Genomic DNA, 19,803 nt, shown 5'->3' on the forward strand with positions numbered 1-19,803 from the left:
GGTATATTGTTCTCCCGAATTTGGTCCGTAGTGGTACGAACTCCCATGAAGCCCGCCTGATAATACCCTTTTTTATTAAAGTTGGAGGAGCGTTTGGTGGGACGATTGGTCGACTGGATGAAACTGCGAAACCTGCGATATGGAGCTAAAAATATATTGCGTAGTTCAATTGCTGAGTGGAACTCTAACCCACACGCTCTCGGTTTGCGCCCAAGTGTTTTGACAGTTAAACTACCTGCACTCGAAACCCTATATCAGATAGTCTCACATCTAGTTTCGATCATTCAAGTCTAACCATTCGTTCGCACACACATACGCTCTAGCTTGTGCTATTGGTGACAGCCGGCGTAACACGATCTTGGAGAGCACCTTGTAGGCGGCGTTTACTAGAAATCGAGCCGATCGCCCTTTTTTGTAGAACAAACAACTCATTCCCTCTATTCCCCTTGTAGCTGCCCCTCTTAAATCATGGAAAATACACCCGGAAGATCCGTTGCCAACGTTTCTCGGCCATATTTATAAAGCCTGCTTATAAGCGGTAATAGAAGTATCACATTATGTTGTATCAATGTAAATTTTACATTGGAATCGTATACCGCCTCCAAAATAGTACGAATATGCCAGTTTTGCCGCAACAAATACGATTTATTAGCATGTATACGTGTACGTAATGCTGATTTTTAACTTTTTTATACATATAAAAATGCTAGCTGGGAATCGCTTACGCAAGCGGTTCCCAACGTTTTTTTGATCGCGAACCCCCTAACAAAAAAATATAAAAAATTGTACCCCTTACGAAAAATTTATAGGATTTTACATGCACAACTTCGTTGAAAAACATAAACCAAATTATTTTAGCAGAAATTCTTTCCTTAATAAAAGTACGAAAGAAAGAGATTTCGTAGGCTGCTCGCACTTACAGGAAATCTCGTGTCGAACTGTCAACGCGTGAGTGTTGACAAAAGCAAAAATACTTACTTTTCTTTCTTTCTCACGCAAAACCCTGAACAATATCAGCAACGCTGGCAAGGTCAATTGGAAATCCAGTGTCGAATTGTAAAAATGTGAATGAAAACAAAAGTATTTTTGCTTCAATTCCAAGGGACTGGCAACCCTATCCCTACTCAATGTGTTTGACAGTAGCCAACATCTACTGCCGGCGTGGGTATTATTTGCAAAAATCTGGCTAAGATTTGAAAATACTACCCATCTGCCAGCATACCGGCTTTGCAGAGTGAAGCGAACAGAACGTATAGCAGTGTCATGCTGTTTCATTTACGCAAATGGTTAGATGTTGACAGCAAAAACATGGCTGCCTAGCAGACCTGTGTTCAATTCGGCCCGGGATTTCGTGTAAGTGCGAACAGGCTGCAGGCAACCAGCTCATTACTCAAGCGTTGACAGTTTAGCATGAGGTTTTCAGTATGTGCGAGCAGCACAGGTCTGCTAGGCAGCCATGTTTTTGCAGTCAACATCTAACCATTTGCGTAAATGAAACAGCATGACACTGCTATACGTTCTGTTCGCTTCACTCTGCAAAGCCGGTATGCTGGCAGATGGGTAGTATTTTCAAATCTTAGCCAGATTTTTGCAAATAATACCCACGCCGGCAGTAGATGTTGGCTACTGTCAAACACATTGAGTAGGGATAGGGTTGCCAGTCCCTTGGCGAGCAGTCTACGAAATCGGTTTTACTTCTGGCAAAACGAACAGCTGATATTTTGTCACATTAAAGAACACATTAGAGATGCTGAATGTAGAGGCGCTTGGTTCAAATTGCACATTGTATGTATTAGTTTAAATTTTCGTAGCAGAATCAAATTGTCCGCCATTACTGCTATTTTTTTCGCGAATCCCCAAATAATTTCTGCGAACCCCCAGGGGTTCGCGAACTCCCATTTGGGAACCGCTGGCTTACGCGTATCCGCTCTCGATGATGGTTTGGAAAACACAATTATGTTCACCTTTACTTATTCTAGAAATCAAACAATTGTTAATACGGTATCACAGAACAATTCTACTTTTTTTTATCACGGAGAAACACAAAAGGTCGTCTCTGATAAGGAAATATAAATCAATTTTCATTCACTAGCACTTTTTAATTTCAGCCTAAAAAAATGAGGTGCTCCATCAAATATGCAAGTCAGATGCGCGTGGAACTCTTCTATCATGTCGTAATAGCTAGTTTTTGAGTGACAACCACTTGCTTCTGGTGCTAGTGTATATGGACGATTTAATGTACACTAGCACCAGAATCAAGCTGTTGTCACTCTAAATCGACACGTTACCATCTGACTCACTTTTGATCTGCCGTTTAAGCATAAAAATCCACCGACTAGGAACTTGCGTGGTGCTGTTTGCTCATTGCAATTTCCCAGGTTTCTTCAAATAGATAGAGCTGGTTTTTGGCAGACGAGAAGCCTTTGATAAGTCCCAACATGGCAAAAACAGCTTTATTGTTAATTGCGCAACTAAGAAATTGCCGTGGGCGGCCGCGCAGTAGTAATCATTGAGTTGTTTGGGGGATTGTTTTATAACTGTTATGGTTTGTAGGGTAAGACTGTCCAGAACGCACCGGGGGGGTAGAATGGCCCATGCTATTAATTGCTTAAAAACGCGGAAACTATTTGGTAAAATTATGAATGCTCATTTTATCTGGGTGTAAAACACGCTAATTCATAATTGTGTAGAATGTCAAAGCATCAAACATAGCCACATCCAATAAAATCAAGCGATTATCCGCGATCTCATTCCACATATAAGAAATCACGGGTTTCTCTTAAGCTTTTACCACTAGTCGGCATGCAAATTTCATAATAAATACAGTATATCTAATTGATATACTGTCATACTCGATGATTCATCACAAAAACGGCATTAACTATGCATATTTTTCACATATATTGCAAAAAACTTCAAAATACAAAACAGGGGTAGAATGCATCACAGCGCAGCGGGATCGAACAGTTATAAAATATTTTTAATTTGCAGTACATCTTTTGTTTCGGATTATTTATTAAAAATGTAGCAATATTATGTATTGTATAGGACTTAGAATTTGCCTTAAATCTAATTGTACATTGTTCAACTTACCATATTTCATCACACATCAGTTGGAGAAAAGTAGATGATTACATTTTATTGCCAATTGTGTTGAGATATGAACCCATTGTATCCCAGCAAACAAGCGTATGTAACAAACGCTTTAACGAACGCTTCCGCCATTGCGGCAGCCTAGTTTTAGGAGTTTATACAACACGTGATTGAATGGTAAATTTTTTGGTTGCTTTTAACGCCTAGCTGGGCAAACTTGGTGCGTTTTGTCCACGGGCTTTGACGTTCTGCCTCACATAATGATTTTGACTCTTGCCAAAAATCGTCAAAAATAACAAAAAATACTGGTTTTTGTTAGGAAATTTCACCAGGAGTAAGTGTAAAAAAGATCCCAAAGTCTTCTAGAAGTTGAAAAACGTGGAACAAACACGCCGTTGCTCTGCAAAATGATGTTTTGCTTAAGCGGTGCATTCTGCACCACCTTACCCTACCATGCAGGCGCCTTCGGCTTGTCGGAAATTTAAACAACAATAAAAAATGCGTATGTATGTGTGTATGGGGGTAGCCACCATCACCTCAAGGGTTTCCCATTGTATGCAAGTAGAATCACTGCAGAATCGAATTTATCTACCCAGAAACTTTCATGTCAATGCTGTTCGTGAAGGACCAAAAGGGGTTGGAATGGATCTATAAGCAATGTCGCTTATATGATTCCATGGGAATATAAGACACTCTTTCAAGCATAGACTTCCGGTTTCTAGATACATAACTTCGCCATGCAAACTTATCTTGCGTGATGATTTGTGTGCTAGAAGGGCGCGTCAAAATCCTCTCCGACCTTATATGACTTGGGTTGGTTACCACATCCCTCATCCAGTTTTCGATTCATTCGATACCCTCATGCTCCTTCCCCTTTACGATTATGATGGTATATGGCAATACACTCAAGTCTTTTTTTACACGGGGGATACGTGCCGTGTAAAAAAAAACCGTTTAAAAAAAAACCGCGTTAATTCAAAAATTGTTGTAAAAAAAAACCGTGTTAAATAGAAAATTGTTGTAAAAAAAACCGTGTTAATTCAAAAATTGTTGTAAAAAAAACCGTGTTAATTCCAAAATCGTCGTAAAAATGTAAAATCTTGTATCAGTACCATGAAGCATAAAATGTACGAATTCCTTTCGTTGTTTTCTACCACGAAACAGTTTCGTACAGTCTTAAATGAATTTACGTGTAATTAGATTCGAAGTTTTGTGTTCGTACTACCAAAAAAGTGGTAGTAGGAACACAAAACTGTGTTATTTGACACAGTTGCATAATGCATTATTGTAGCAAACAACCCGCTACTACCCCAAGTCGCTGGTCGAACCACTGGGGACTTCCGGGGTGGATACTCACGATCTCTTTTCTCTTGGCTAGCTCGATCTAGAGGGAGAGAGACTCCTTTTCGAGGTCGGCTTTCTGACACCGATTAGGGACACACGGCAGCTTAGAAAGAACTTTCAATTTAGATGATGATTTTTATTTAACCTAACTTACAATGTGTGAGTATATCGGGGCCGGCCGGCTGCTGCTACTGGATCTGTGGAGGGGAAATCACTCGATCTACGAGCGGCTGCTTCTGGAGCTGGCTGATGCTTTCGGGGAAGGCTGCTGCTTGCGGGGAACGCTGGCTGCCTTCGGCGTAGGCTGCTTCGTTCGGCTTGAGCTACTGCTGGCGGGGAACGCTACCGCTCTCGGGGGAGCGACTGGTACTAATCGAGCAGATATGCTATAGCTCATGTGCGCGTCGAGCTTTTCGGGTAGTAGGTTGCTTTTCCTTTCCGTAATCGACAAAAGGGTCCTGGTGGGACGCTTAACCGCGTGATTAAAATTGATAGTTTTTTATTGATTGAACACTATTTTTTATTATTAATAATGTGAGTGTGTTTTAGGGGGTTCGTAATATCCATTCCCTCTGACCTTCTGCGCTATTCTATTCTGGGAATGTACGTATTAGACGTAGCATGTCTTGGTACTTCATATACTGGCTTTTTTTAGAAAATTTCCGAACGATATACAAACATTATAATTTAAAAACCATCGAAAAAATACTGTGTAAATTCAGAAAACATAAATATCGCGCTGAAAAACCGTGTTAATTCAAAAAATCGTTTAAAAAAAACCGTGTTAATTCAAAAAACCGTTTAAAAAAAAACCGCGTTAATTCAAAAAATATCATAAAAAAAACCGTGTTAATTCAAAAATCGTAAAAAAAAACCGTGTAAAAAGAGACTTGAGTGTATAATAAAATATGTGTTATATGAATACTAGCTGACCCGACAAACTTCGTATTGCCACAAATTAACCTGTGTTGTACATAAATCATGAATCTCGGATGATCTTTATCACTTCTCGAGTTTTGCAAGTCCCCCAGTGGGCGGCGCTTCCGACGGCGGGTCACCGGCAACACTCGCGACCGGCTCGTCCTGAATGATCTAGTGTTACTATAGATAGTTTTTGTGGTCTTGTTATTGATTAATGTTTTATGGAAGAGTCTCGAATTTCTCGAGTTGGATTAGTTTTTGAGTTTCGCCAAAATTTCTGTTTTATTTGTATGAGAGTCCATATCCCCCTACCACAGGGGTGAGAGGTCTCTAACTATCATAAAATAAATTCAAGACTCAAAAATCTCCTACATGCTAAATTTGGTTCCATTTGCTTGATTAGTACTCAAATTATAAGGAAATTTGTATTTCATTTGTATGGAAGCCCACCCTCTTAAAAGGGAAAGGGGTCGTAATACACCACAGAAAAAAAATTCTGCCATCTAAAACTCTCACATGCCAAATTTGGTTCCATTTACTTGATTAGTTCTAAAGTTATGAGCAAATTTGTATTTCGTTTGAATGGGAGCCCCCCCCCCTCCTAAAAAGGTAAGAAGTCCTAATGATCCTAATCATCATGGGAAAAATGGTTGCCTCCAAAAACACCCACATGCCAAATGTTGTTCTATTTGCTTGATTAGTTCTCGAGTTAGGAGGAAATTTGTATTTCATTTGTACAGGAGCCCCCCCTCTTAGAGTGGGGAGGGGTCCTAATTCACCGTAGAAAATTTTCCTGCCCTCGAAAACCTTCACATGCCAAAGTTGGTTCCATTTGCTTGATTAGTTCTCGAGTTATGGGGAAATTTGTATTTCATTTGTATTGGAGCCCCCCCTCCTAATGTGGGAAGAGGTCCTAATTCATCACAGAAAATATTCTTGCCTCCAAAAACACCTGCATGCCAAATTTGGTTCCATTTGCTGGATTAGTTCTCGAGTTATGAGGAAATTTGTATCTCGTTTGTACAGGACCCCCCCTCCTAAAGTGGGGAGGGGTCCCAATTCATCATTGAAAAAAAAATTGTCTCCAAAAACACACACATGCCAAATTTGGTTCAATTCGCTTGATTAGTTCTCGAGTTATGAGGAAATTTGTATTTCATTTGTACAGGAGCCCCTCCTCTTAAAGTGGGGAGGGGTCCTAATTCACCATAGAAAATTTTCTTGCTCTCGAAAACCTTCACATGCCAAATTTGGTTGCATTTGCTTGATTAGTTCTCGAGTTATGAGGAAATTTGTATGGAAGTCCCCCCTCTTAAAGGGGAGAGGAGTTATAATTCCTCTTATAAAGAGGGGAGGGGTCTCAATTCACCATAGAATAAATTCTTGTCACCAAAAAAAACACCCACATGCCAAATGTTGTTCTATTTGCTTGATTAGTTCTCGAGTTAGGAGGAAATTTGTATATCATTTGTACAGGAGCCCCCCCTCTTAGAGTGGGGAGGGGTCCTAATTCACCGTAGAAAATTTTCTTGCCCTCGAAAACCTTCACATGCCAAAGTTGGTTCCATTTGCTTGCTTAGTTCTCGAGTTATGAGGAAATTTGTATGGCAGCCCCCCCTCTTAAAGGAGAGAGGAGTTACAATTCCTCTTATAAAGAGGGAGGGGTCTCAATTTACCATAGAATAAATTCTTGTCACCGAAAACACCCACATGCCAAATTTGGTTCTATTTGCTTGATTAGTTCTCGAGTTATGAGGAAATTTGTATTTCATTTGTATAGGAGCCCCCCCTCCTAAAGTGGGGAGAGGTTCTTATTCATCATAGAAAACATTCTTGCCTCCAAAAACACCTACATGCCAAATTTGGTTCCATTTGCTGGATTAGCTCTCGAGTTATAAGGAAATTTGTATTTCGTTTGTATAGGAGCCCCCCCCCTCTTAAAGTGGGGAGGGGTCCCAATTCATCATAGAAAAAAATTTTGTCTTCAAAAACACACACATGCCAAATTTGGTTCCATTTGCTTGATTAGTTCTCGAGTTATGAGGAAATTGGTATTTCATTTGTACAGGAGCCCCCCCTCTTAAAGTGAGGAGGGGTCCTAATTCAACATAGAAAATTTTCTTGCCCTCGAAAACCTTCATATGCCAAATTTGGTTCCATTTGCTTGATTAGTTCTCGAGTTATGAGGAAATTGGTATGGAAACCCCCCCTCTTAAAGGGGAGAGGAGTTATAATTCCCCTTATAAAGAGGGGAGGGGTCTCAAATTACCCTAGAATAAATTCTTGTCACCGAAAACACCCACATGCCAAATTTGGTTCTATTTGCTTAATTAGTTCTCGAATTATGCAGAAATTTGTGTTTCATTTGTATGGGAGCCCCCCCTCTTAGTGGGGGGAGGGGTCTCTAACCATCACTAAAACCTTTCCTGGCCCTAAAAACCTCTACATGCAAATTTTCACGCCGATTGGTTCAGTAGTTTTTGATTCTATAAGGAACACAAAACAGACAGACAGACAGACAGACAGACAGACAGACAGACAGACAGAAATCCTTCTTTATAGGTATAGATACATTATATGAAGATATATGAACAAAATTAGAACAATCTCACCAGCAGTCCTTCGAATGGAATAGAGTTGCATCATTTGAGTTTCCATTATTAATTTAATTTTTTCTTCTGGTATCCATGAGCATTATTTAAATTTTTTTCGGCCAGAGTTCTCACTGTACACTGTTTGTTTGAAGCACCTCTCATGAGCTTAAACGAAACAAATAATTAAAATAGCTTATATTAAGCTTTCCTAGTAACAAGGTCATGTGGCTCAGCCGTCACCCAAACCCGCAGTTTTGAAATCAGGCAGCCGTGAACCACCCAGCATCGCACCTCCTAGCTTGGCTACTCAATAGAGCATTACCGGGTAAGGCCACGTGGAGGCGCTAGGTAGGAGCTTGGGATGGCTAGAGCTATGTTGGACGCATCCTCTTTTGCCTTCCCCATTTCATACCCATTTAGACAACAATAAAAAATGGGCCTAAAATAGTCGCAGGAACTTCCTCATTTCTGGCGACTATGACTCAAATTTAATAGCGTTTTTAAAGACCAAAATGCACTCAGATATTCAGTAAATGTTATTCTACCAATTGGTATAAAATCTTTTCTCGAATAAATATAGTTTCAACGTATTTAATGAATATTGTTCAGGCTACCGCTTAATGAGCGAGCGAGAAAATACCCTCCGATACGCTACAGTAATACCTCGATATAAAACAATCTGGATTCAAAGCAACTTCGATACAACATGATTCGGCCCTTTGTGTTTGGCCATTCGGTACCAACCCATTTCAAGTAAATCTCAAACAATAAATCCAATTTCAATTTCAATTTTAGGACCGATTTCAAGTCTAATTTTAAAATCCAATTTCAGTTCATATATCGAATCGTGTTCGAGATCAATTTTAAGTCCCCTTCCCACGACCACATTCAATTTCAATTTCAAGTATAATTTTGTGTCAAAGTTAAAGTAAATTTTAAAGTTTAATTTTAAGCTGAGCTCAATTTCGATTAATTAAGTCCAATTTTAAATTCTATCAAACTTGAACAATTTTGGCGTCCAGCTTCAAGTAAAATGTCAAATGTAATTTTAGTCCGATTTTATCTCTAATTTCAAGTCCGAGTACAGCTCCGGTCATAGATCAATTTCAAATGTGATTTCAAATTAAATTTATGTCCTATTTTATATCCCGCTTCTAGTCCTATTACATGTCTAATTTCAATTTGAGTTTAGAGTCCAAATTCAAGTCTTATTTTGAGTTAAATTCAAAGTCTAATTTCCAATTTTATATGAGGCTTGGCCACAACCCTAAATTGGTCCGAATTTAGATCCAATTGCAAGTTTAAATTCAAATGCAAATTGTAATCTAATGCCAACTCTAATTATATGTCTAATTTGATTTCAAATCCAGTTTAGAGGCCCCTGAGGTGCCCAGACAGGGGCACGTGTCCCATCTTCTCTCTGAAATATTCTATAAGTCACGTCGAGTGTCATTTTGCTCGACTGGTCTACTTTTGAAACTATGTTAGTCACCTGCAACGCGATTTTGTCACGTAACTCGACTAAGTTAACTGCTATAAGCTGCAAAATAAGGCCCATAAAGTAAAAACTTTTCATGCTATAACCCGTAAGTCCACAGTTTTTATTCTACTCGGCCGGTATTTTCGCGATAAATAATTTGATTGCATAAAAATACATCGCCATCCTACGATAAGTTGCTTCTGAACGGTTGGTGGCCCACTTTTTGCTTATGGCTGGGCATGCCAGTATTCAATATTATTTATTATCACATCTTTCAAAACGGTCAGTCCCGGCGTATCAGTTAGCATTCACGCCGAGGACCCGGGTTCAAATCCCAACCCCGCATAAGTCACGAATGACATAAGTTGTTAAAGTGACTATAATTTAACAAAAAAAAAAAAACTTTCAAAACGTATAACATCAAATTAAATAGAATTTAAACAGCGCACTTTTTCTCCAGAAGAAGTCAAAAATACTTTGATTGATTGTTCATTTACAATCATGCGATTATGGAAAATAATTATAAATAAACTTCGGTCTCATAACTTACACTAGTAATAAATTATTCAGCATTTATTTATTTATTTAATTAATTTTTAATTAATTAATTAATTAATTTATTAACTTTTTTTATTGGGGCTTCCAACCAGTGTTTGGTTCGCCCCAATTTGATAATTTGAACTCTGTCTATAGTGTTAAAATATGAAATAAAGAAAGTCCAAAACAATGATTATTATTTCGCGGTTTTTCTTATAATTCAGTAAACATCCTATTATAATGGGAACAAAGTACATTTCACCCTACCTGCTGCCTGCCATCAAATATTTGTCAGAAACAGACGATACTATCTCGACCCCACAATCATTTTATCCGAAACGAGTCCACCTTCCCGTTTCGATTAGCTCATAATCAGTTACAGATTTTTCCCTCCCCTCCTTTATGTATCGGATTTCTCACAGAGAAGCAGAAAAAAGGAAACAATCCGTGCCGTTTCCCTATACTCGCAGTTGAAACTTCTAGGAGTGTAACTTTATTAAATAATCGAGGACATGATAGACGGATGAGGATGCATCTACAATCGCTTGGCAGCTTCTTTTGTTTGCATACTAAGGCACCATTAAATATTCGAAAGGACACAGGTTGGTTTTTAAACAGTTTATTGCATTTGTAAGATTTTTGTTTGGTATGAAACTGTGTTTTTTTAATAAGATACGAAATTCAACAAGTTGGTTAATAAACGGTTATAAAAAATATTTAAACCAAAGTGCTGTACAAATATAATGTTCGATTGATATTGAAATCCTAACAAAATTGCCATACACAGTTCTCTGGCTTTGGACTTAAGTTATGGAAAAATACGGAGAATAAACATTTTTGAAGAGGGTTGTTCGTTGGTGGCTGGTCTTACGTATCGAATACCTACTTGTATTTGCATTTACTCCTTTTCTGAAACACATCGTGATCGATACCCGCTAACTGCCGTCATCAGGTCGGTGGATCTAACGATTCGATACGATTCAAAGACTTTCTACGTACAGCTGAGTCTGACAGTTATGATGAGTTTCTTCCGAATGTATCCTGCTGGTTTGTTTTCTTAGCAAAACAGTTGAATGGAAAACGATGCATCCATCCCTTTTTGCCGATAATGCAATTTATCGATAATTGGATGTAAAAAGAGTAGCTGATCAGGTGTGTAACATTGTCCGTTTTGATGTCTTTCAATTTATGGAAGAAAAATTGCTTGCAAATAACAAACGTTCATAAAAGCGCCGTAGAGTAGGTATAACTAAGATTGTTCCTTATTTTTTGCAGATGCTCGGAGTATACATCAGTAAGCAGCGCCTGAATGCAGGATGATCTATTCGAAAAGGTAAGAAAAAAAAAATCAAACGATTATCTCTCATTGTCATTGTAAGATATCATTGAAATGGTGTCAAATCAGTTATGTCTGGGGGCTAGATGAAGCGTTGTGATGATGGTAATTCTATAGTTTCATTGATTGAAACAGATGATGAAGTGCAAACTAATTTGGTGTCAGTTTCAAATTAACACAAGATTCATTATGTTAGGTCTCTTTGCCGTATTTGATTATAATATAGAGTAGGGCGGGGCATAAGTGCGATGTTTGAAGTTGTCATCAATTTTCGTGAGATATAAAGAAGGACAACAACATAATATATTTTATAGTGATGCAGTAACTCAATGTCTTCACATTCAACTATAAATCATCTGCGGTAATAATGTTTTGCAAAATAAGATCTTCATTTTTCTGATCAAGTGCAGATTCGCACTTTTACCCCACTAGCGGGGCAAAAGTGCGAATACCGTGGGGCAAAAGTTCGAAGCTAGAATCCTTGAAATTACCCCAACAGTAGCTAACAAAACCATATTATCTTCAATCTACGTTATGTTTCGGTAAGGAATATTTTCAATTTGCACCTTTTCTATTTTGCGCTGGTGTATTGCAGCCTCCGTTAGATCGAAGCTTTTCAAATCGTTTGTTTTTTGTTTCATCAGCGGAAACACATTGTTTTTCTTCGGCCAACAACTGTAGAGCACACAGTTTTCTGTAGATCTTTCGTTTCTAGTATCTGTAATATAGTGCCTAAAGCTGTATATAATTAGCTATACATTTTTGCCTCGTCCATGAAACGCACTTTTGCCCCGTCCGTGAATCGAGTTTTTACCCCGCTAGGCGCTTGACGGGGTTAGATTAAATTACGGAAAAGCGAAATATATTTTGTAAATTATTTTCGCCGTATTTTCAAAACAGATATGTGAGTGATGTAAAACGCTGCTACAAATTTTCAACAAGCAATATCTTCCTGTTGATATCGTATTTGCCGTATAACTAAAAATTACATCAAAACCGCCCTAAAATAACATTTGTACATAACTCATCAACTATGCTTCGTAAGCAACCAAAGTTTACGTTAGATTCAAGCTGTCAAAGTAGTCACCCATCCGTGCCAATGTAGAAAATTTACTCGGAATCTACACTGATAAATCATTGAATCGCACTTTTACCCGCATCGCACTTTTACCCCTCCTTACTCTACTGCTCCGGAATACTTTAATCTTTCAACGTTCGAAATGTTGTCGTTTATGAATTAAATGTGATACGTTATTTATAAACATTTCTCTATTGATAAGAAGTATATGATCAATGATTCTATTGGCCACGAAACATAAATGCTGATAGTTTGAGTTCGCCTTCATGTGGCTAGAAGGCTTGAAACAACTAACCTGTAGAGCTAACAGTATGTTTTAATGGTTGTAGATTACATTTTTTGATATACATAAAAGTTATAAACTGTTTAATTCACTGAAATTTCCCTAATCTTGATTATCTAAACACTATTCAAACACGACTGTTGTTGTTCTGAAAGAATCTTATATACATAATATGCTTTATATAATGGCATGAACAAAACTTGTTGTTCAGAATGTGGAAACTTCGACTTAGCTTATTAAATCCAATCTTGTTTTTGAGCTACTATGAATCATAATTTTGAACTGATTGTTACGAATGTATCCATTATATGTGTAAAAGAACTGTTAATTTATGCTATATATTATGGTTATAATCAGTTTACATAATCAAGAATTCAATTTTTTTATCTTTTCATTTGTATATGCAAAGAACAAATTCAAAAAAATTCATCGGAAAGTACCCGCGACGATTACGATTAACGAGTTTCCGCTCTATAGGGTGTAACGCGCAGTTTGTCCTAAAGACATAAGCTCCATCCGGAACGTTCACCATTCGAAACCACGGACAAATCACCCTGCATAGGAGCGCGGTTGGTCGCGATGCGGTCATTGCCACGCACATCAAATAGATCATCTATTTCAGAGGAGGCATTCATCGCAGCCCGAAAATGCTAATCCGTCTGCCGTCCAGACTGTTCCATGCAGTGTTGCTTTTAGGAATAAAGCTTGTTATTTTGGAATTAAAATTAACCGACAAAACCTATTGTTGATTCAAATAAATGCAGGCCTTTTCCGATGCACCACATATGTTTGATCTCAATCACTTTAACCCCCAGTGTCCGTAAATATGAACGTTCCTTTGTGGTTTTAACTCCTCGGCTTGACTTGGTAGCAACTAGCAACTCTTCGAAAACGATTGAATGGTAGCTGACTACTTTTTCAGCTGGATAGCTAATACTGTGGAGCAAAATATTGAGGAATATTATCGCTTGTCTGGAAATGATATAAACAAGGCCTCAATAAATAATAGGTCATGTCGTGTGAGTTTTTTCGGCTGGAAGTCAGTAAGTTCAAAATGGTCCATTTAGGCTGCGTAAAATATTGCGAAGGGTCTTAGGATTTCATAAAATTTCGAAATTTCTAGGTCTGCTATTACTCAGATAATCATACAGATTTTTTTTGTTTTGATTTAGGTTCTGAGTATCGCCGAATAATCTTTTTCAATATATATTTTACGGATTTTGATACGGTAGTGGACTGCAAGGAAAAGTCGAAAAACTATGTTCTAAATAATCTACTGAAAAAAATTTAACCATAGCATTTTTTGTTATTTTTAAGTCATACCCGGAAAACTCTTAAATATTTGGTGACTTCGAAAATACATAAGGCAAAGATTTTTGTATCAACAATCCGGAAGTGGCAAAAAAGCAAAACCAGATGATTTTAAAACTTATTTAATCATGCTTTTTCGATTACTCGAAAATGATTCAATTTGAAAAAATGACGTTTTTTATCATCTGGAACTATGAGCTAGGGAATTTATTAAAAAGAGTGCCTTTAGTAGAGGTCGTTTGATCTGGTAAGTTATCACTATTCAAATTCGACCAAAAAGTGCAGTGGTACAACGACAATAGCGTTTGCACGGAGTGAATTCTTGCTAACAGTCCGCAGCTAAGGCCGATTGTGAAGGGTACCTTGAAGAAGAAAAAGAAGGGTAGAATTACAAGCGTTGAGAAGAAGTTCAAGTAAAAACAAAGTTTGGCTGTCGAACAAGTAGAAAAACAATTGGTGTAAGGGAAAATGAACTATGTTCAGGAAAAAGTTTAAGCAAAGGGAAGTAGTAAGAAGTAAGGGTAAGGCTAAAACAATGGTCTAACAATAAGCTTAAATAAAATCCAGTAAAAATACCCGAAACATCATTAATTTTTAAAAAAGTTGAAGGTTGCATCTGAGACATTGCCACCATGTTAACGTAGAAATCTGTATATCGAATATTTTTCTATAACGATAGTCTTTCCAATAGACGAAGGCGGTCCACAAATATTGATTTCCGAATTAAGAAAGCGTGAATGGCCTTCAGGTAATGTAGACGAGCGATTGATAACTGTTGGGGCTAAAACTAAAATACATACGCTGGTTGTACACGGTCGTTGTTCAAACAATATTAGCAGCTGGCTGTCTTGTATGGGGGCAGCAGGGGGATGTTGGGACTGTCCAGACAAATCTAAACCATAGTCAAAGGATGTGTTTGATGACAATGTTTGGAGCATTTACCACAACTCCTGCTGCCGCCCTAGGAGCTAATTTACTTACTTAGATGACGTGCTGTCCTAAGACAAAGCCTGCTGAACAAAGTTTCATCAATTTACTTAGTTGTGAGCTACCGCTCACCAATTCCTCTGACACTGAGTACTCTCCGCCAGATCTCGCCTCACCTGATCCAACCATGTTGCTCGCTGCGCTCCTGGTCGTCTTGTTCCTACCGGATTTGGGGCAAACACCAACTTTGTAGGGTAGCTATCCGGCATTCTTGCAACATGCATGGTTCATGGTTCATGGTTCATTCTCCGCCTCCATACTACCCCAAGTAATCAAAAGTTCCAATAAAAGGGGATTTGTTAGATTAATCAGCCAACGAAATGATCATGAATAGAACTCCATTTAGCTTAATTTTCAAGGAATTAACCGTACTTTCACGTTCGTATTTGATGATTAAACTTCGTATGGAATACAAAGCAAATTCTAACAAAACTTGAAAGTTCACAAAAAGTTCACTGGAGTTACTATATAGAACACTGTTCAGTTAAAAAAGAAACTCCAATAATCTTAAAAATAAAGAAAAGATTGGAGGAATTTTCCCACTTTTTCCTGTTAAAAAAATAAAAGATTGGAGGAATTTTCCCACTTTTTCCTGTTAAAAAAATAAAAGATTGGAGGAATTTTCCCACGTTTTCATGACATTTCCCATTTAAACTAAGGCATTTAATTTCAGGTTAACAATATTAATTATTTTATTTCATGAAAGATCATCAGAAGAATAACCACCTTTTTTAAATATTAATATATTGTAACTTACCACACACCACCAACCACCGAAAACCTCGGAGATTTGAACTCAAGTACTGCCTTTCGGTGACTTAAATGCATACCACTGCTCCGTTGCTAGAATATGCGATTTGCATCGATTTTACTCGAAGTGCTAATTTCTGATTTACTACTGCCCCGAAACGACCTTACAATCAAGAACAACTCATCGGCAAAAATCATGTCACTAGCGCCGTCAGAGATGGCGCAGTGCATCAGGATAGGCTTGCAACACTGAACGCTCGGGTTCAAATCCAGCAGCGGTAAGTGGTTAGTTAGAGTTTTTTTTCAAATGGTCCATCTTAATGGTAAGAACCGGCTCTACAGAAGTTAGGAGGAGGCGGAAGTAACAAATAGAAAAGTATGAAAAAAGAACTTATTAAAGTGCTATTTTATAAATTTACTAGCTGACCCGACAAACTTCGTATTGCCAGAAATGAAACTGCTGTACCTGGGGGCATAAATCCGCAGTGGCCGGCGCTTCCGACGGCAGGTCGCTGACAACACTCGCGGCATACGATAGGAAAAATATTTGGCTCCAAAAATCCCACCTGCCAAATACGGTTCCATTTGTTTGATTAGTTCTCGAATTATGAAGAAATTTGTATTTCATTTGTATGGGAGTCCCCCCTCTTATATGTGGGAGGGGTCATAATTCTCCTCCTAAAGAGGCGAGGGGTCTCAATTCACCACAGAAAAAATATTTTCCTCCAAAAACACGCACATGCCAAATTTAGTTCCATTTGCTTGATTAGTTGATTTTTATTTCATTTGTATGAGAACCCCCTTCTCAAAAGGGGGAGGGGTCATGATTTCCTTCCTAAAGAGGTTAAGGGTCGCAATTCACTATAGAAAAAAATCCTGCTTCCAAAAACACCCACATGCCAAATTTTATCCCATTTGCTCGATTAGTTATGCAGAAATTTGTATTTCATTTTTATGGCCCCCTTCTTAGTGGGAGGAGGGTCCTCTAACCATCATAAGAACCTTCGGCGGCTCCAAAGACCCCTACATGCAAATTTTCACTCCGTTCGGTTCAGTAGTTTTCGATTCTATAAGGAACATGCGGACAGACAGACAGAGAGATAGACAGACAGACAGACAGACAGTCAAAAAGAAAGCCATTTTTATAGGAATAGATGACAAAGTTTCTTTAAAAGCTGCTTAGCGCTCTGTGCAGCGGACTCAAGGCAACTTGTAGATCCATATACATAAAGCTTATTAACCTTCCTTAAAAACTATTATCCGAACTCTTAGTTACTTTCAAGTTCCATGTTGAACTTTCAAGCTGCATGTTGAGCTTTCAGGTTGCTACATATATAAACGATTCTTTATTGAGAATAAAGTTCGGTTTACAAACGTAGTGTCTAGTTGTTCAGCAAGGAAGTTTAACGGAACTAAATTTGAACCAAATATGAACTGTCAAGTTCGTTCCTTAAGTGAAATTCAAACTCTTTGGACGTTCTTCTGTACGCTGCCGAAGATCGTTCTTAGCACTCGTCTTCCGAAAACTCCGAGCTATTGCAGGTCCTCTTCGAGCATTGCCCATGTTTCATACCCATAGAGAATAACCGGTCTAATGAGCGTCTTGTACAGGGAACACTTTGTTCGGGGGTTTAGTTTTCTCGACCGCAATTACTTGTGAAGCCCATAGTAAGCACGACTTCCGCTGCTAATACGTCTCCGAATTATACGGCTGGTGTCATTGTCCGCCGTTACCAGTGAGTCAAGGTAGACAAATTCGTCAACTTCCTCAAACTTTTCGCCGTCATTCATTATACTATTAGCCGAGCGGCGTCGGATGCGCTAGCCGACAAGTACTTTGTTTTAGACGTATTTACTTCTAACTCAATGCTGCCTACTTCGCGCTTTAGTCTGGTGTACTGTTCAGTACCCACCACAGATGTTCTGCCGATAATATCCATGTCATCGGCAAAGCAGACGATTTGAACAAATTTGTTGAAGATCGTGTCCCGCGTGTTGATATTCGCTCGGTTTATAATACACTAGAAGACCACACCCCATCCGCCATATATACGTTTGCCATACGGACGGTTGTCATACGTACGATTGCTGGGGGGCTCCCCCCCCTCGCAGTGGTCGGCGCTTCCGACGGCGGGTCACCGGCGAACACTCGCCGTTGCCTGCGGCCGTCTCGCCCTGAATCATCTAGGAAACGTTGAATATATGGATTATGGCTTACGTCCATTATGGCCAACATACGTTATGGCAACCGTCTGTATGGCTTCCGTTCATTATGGCATTCGTCTATATGGCATTCGTACGTATGGCAACCGTCCGTATGGCTATCGTATTTATGACTCTCGTCCGGTCACCTGCTAGAATCTCTTCTGCGTTCATTCATTTTACGTGACTTCGTTTACCGTCCAAAATTTGAATTAACGCGCTCTTTTTTACGTCCAAAATTTGAAGTAACGTCCTTTCGTTTTGCGTCCAAAATTTGAATTAACGTCCCCTCGTTTTACGTCCGAAATTTAAATTAAAGTCCTCTCGTTTTACTTCCAAAATTTGAATTAGCGTCGTCATCAAAAATCATTACGTGGTTTTAGAAAATTAGAAGTAATGTCTTTTCATTTTACGTCTAAAAATCGACTTAACGTCCACCTTTTTTAAGTACAAAATTTGAATTAACGTCCTCTGTTTTTACGACCGATTTTTTTACGTCCCTCCAATAGTGGACATAAAATGTTGAACAACTGGTATGAGAAACCATCACCTTGACGAAGCCAAATGAACTTGACATGCCACCCGAAATCCGAACACAGCACTGTGTACCATCCAGACGCCATGTGTACCATGTGTAGATTGAATCAGTTTGATGAGCTTCCTGGGGAAGCTGTTCTCGTCCATGATTTCCCATCATTCTTTCCGGTCGATGGTATCATATGCCACTTTGAAGTAAGCGAACAAGTGGTGTTACCGTCGAGGTACGATGCTGGTCTAACAAGCTAGCGGTCGTTTGTTCGAATCTCGACTAGGCGGTGCTTCTGAAGTAAGTAGGATCGTTGCACTAGCCTCGTAATTGTCCTGTACTCTAATAACAGGCTACGAAGTCTATGTCGATAAAAACACTTAAAAATTCAGTAAAATTTACCGAAATTTCAGCTGAACGTTTGGTAAAAATTTAGGCGGTGAATATCGATGTTTATGGATCTTTAGTAACATTTGGAATCATAAATTTTTTTAACTCAGTCTGCACAACAGCATAAGGCAGAACTGAGTAATGTTATAACTCGATAGTTCGTACACACGAGACGATGTCCTTTTTTAAAAATCTTAAAAATGTGGCTATTGATCCTCTGGCATTTGTTCTTTCACCCAGTTTCGGACAATGCGCATAAGAAGGACTCCATATAAAGTAGCGGCCAAAATTACCGAATGTAAAGTTTCACATTGTAGCACATGCTTGAACGCGGTTTTGTAGTAAATTGTTTATATTTTTATGATTCGCGAATAAAATTTTGATAGAAAAAAAATATCATGTAGACATAAGCTGTTAAAGTTGCCCATTTCAAAAGTTTGAAAAATAGGTCATTTTAAAAAAGTCAAAAAATTAAATACTTATCGCGGGTGTAAATATTATTGTTATATATCATTTTTAAACTGATACCTTAGCCTATCAAAAAATGAAATGAAAACAAATTTAAACTCAATGAGGTGCGCGATAGGCTACTTATAATAAAAATGAAATTCTCATAAACTTTAATCAAAAAAACAACTCTTGTCGCCTCTTGTCGCCGCAGTTTCTAACAATGCGTCTGAAAGCTCGAAGTATGTTGTATCAAAACATCAATTGAAAGTTTGCTATAATTTAACGTTTTCCGAACAAAAATAATTTTAAAATTGTCATATTTTTAGCAAGTCTTTAAAATTTTAAGTACTATTTCAACAAATTTGATTGTTACTAAATTTATTTGGTACCTGAAGAGAGTTTCAATGAGAAAATGGGAAAGTGTCTGCGAGAAAAAAAATTTTTTTGTCAAGCAAATATTTATATCGGACACATTTGATAATTTTTCCCCAAATCACCCTAAATATGAGTTCTTATAAGTT

At 38.3% G+C, this 19,803-nt stretch overlaps 1 protein-coding gene across 2 annotated transcripts in view; it reads left to right on the forward strand.

Moving 5' to 3' along the window:
• LOC128738414 (protein cycle) overlaps positions 1-19,803 on the forward strand; it is a 58,675-nt gene that overhangs the window by 11,295 nt on the left and 27,577 nt on the right. For both annotated transcript variants that reach the window (XM_053833512.1, XM_053833513.1), the window contains exon 2: positions 11,245-11,302. In XM_053833512.1, the coding sequence (XP_053689487.1) occupies positions 11,286-11,302 (17 nt within the window). In that variant the 5' untranslated portion in view covers positions 11,245-11,285. The remainder of the gene's footprint in view (positions 1-11,244; positions 11,303-19,803) is intronic.

Source organism: Sabethes cyaneus, chromosome 2, assembly GCF_943734655.1.
Source record: "Sabethes cyaneus chromosome 2, idSabCyanKW18_F2, whole genome shotgun sequence".
NCBI classification, from domain to species: Eukaryota; Metazoa; Arthropoda; class Insecta; order Diptera; family Culicidae; genus Sabethes; species Sabethes cyaneus.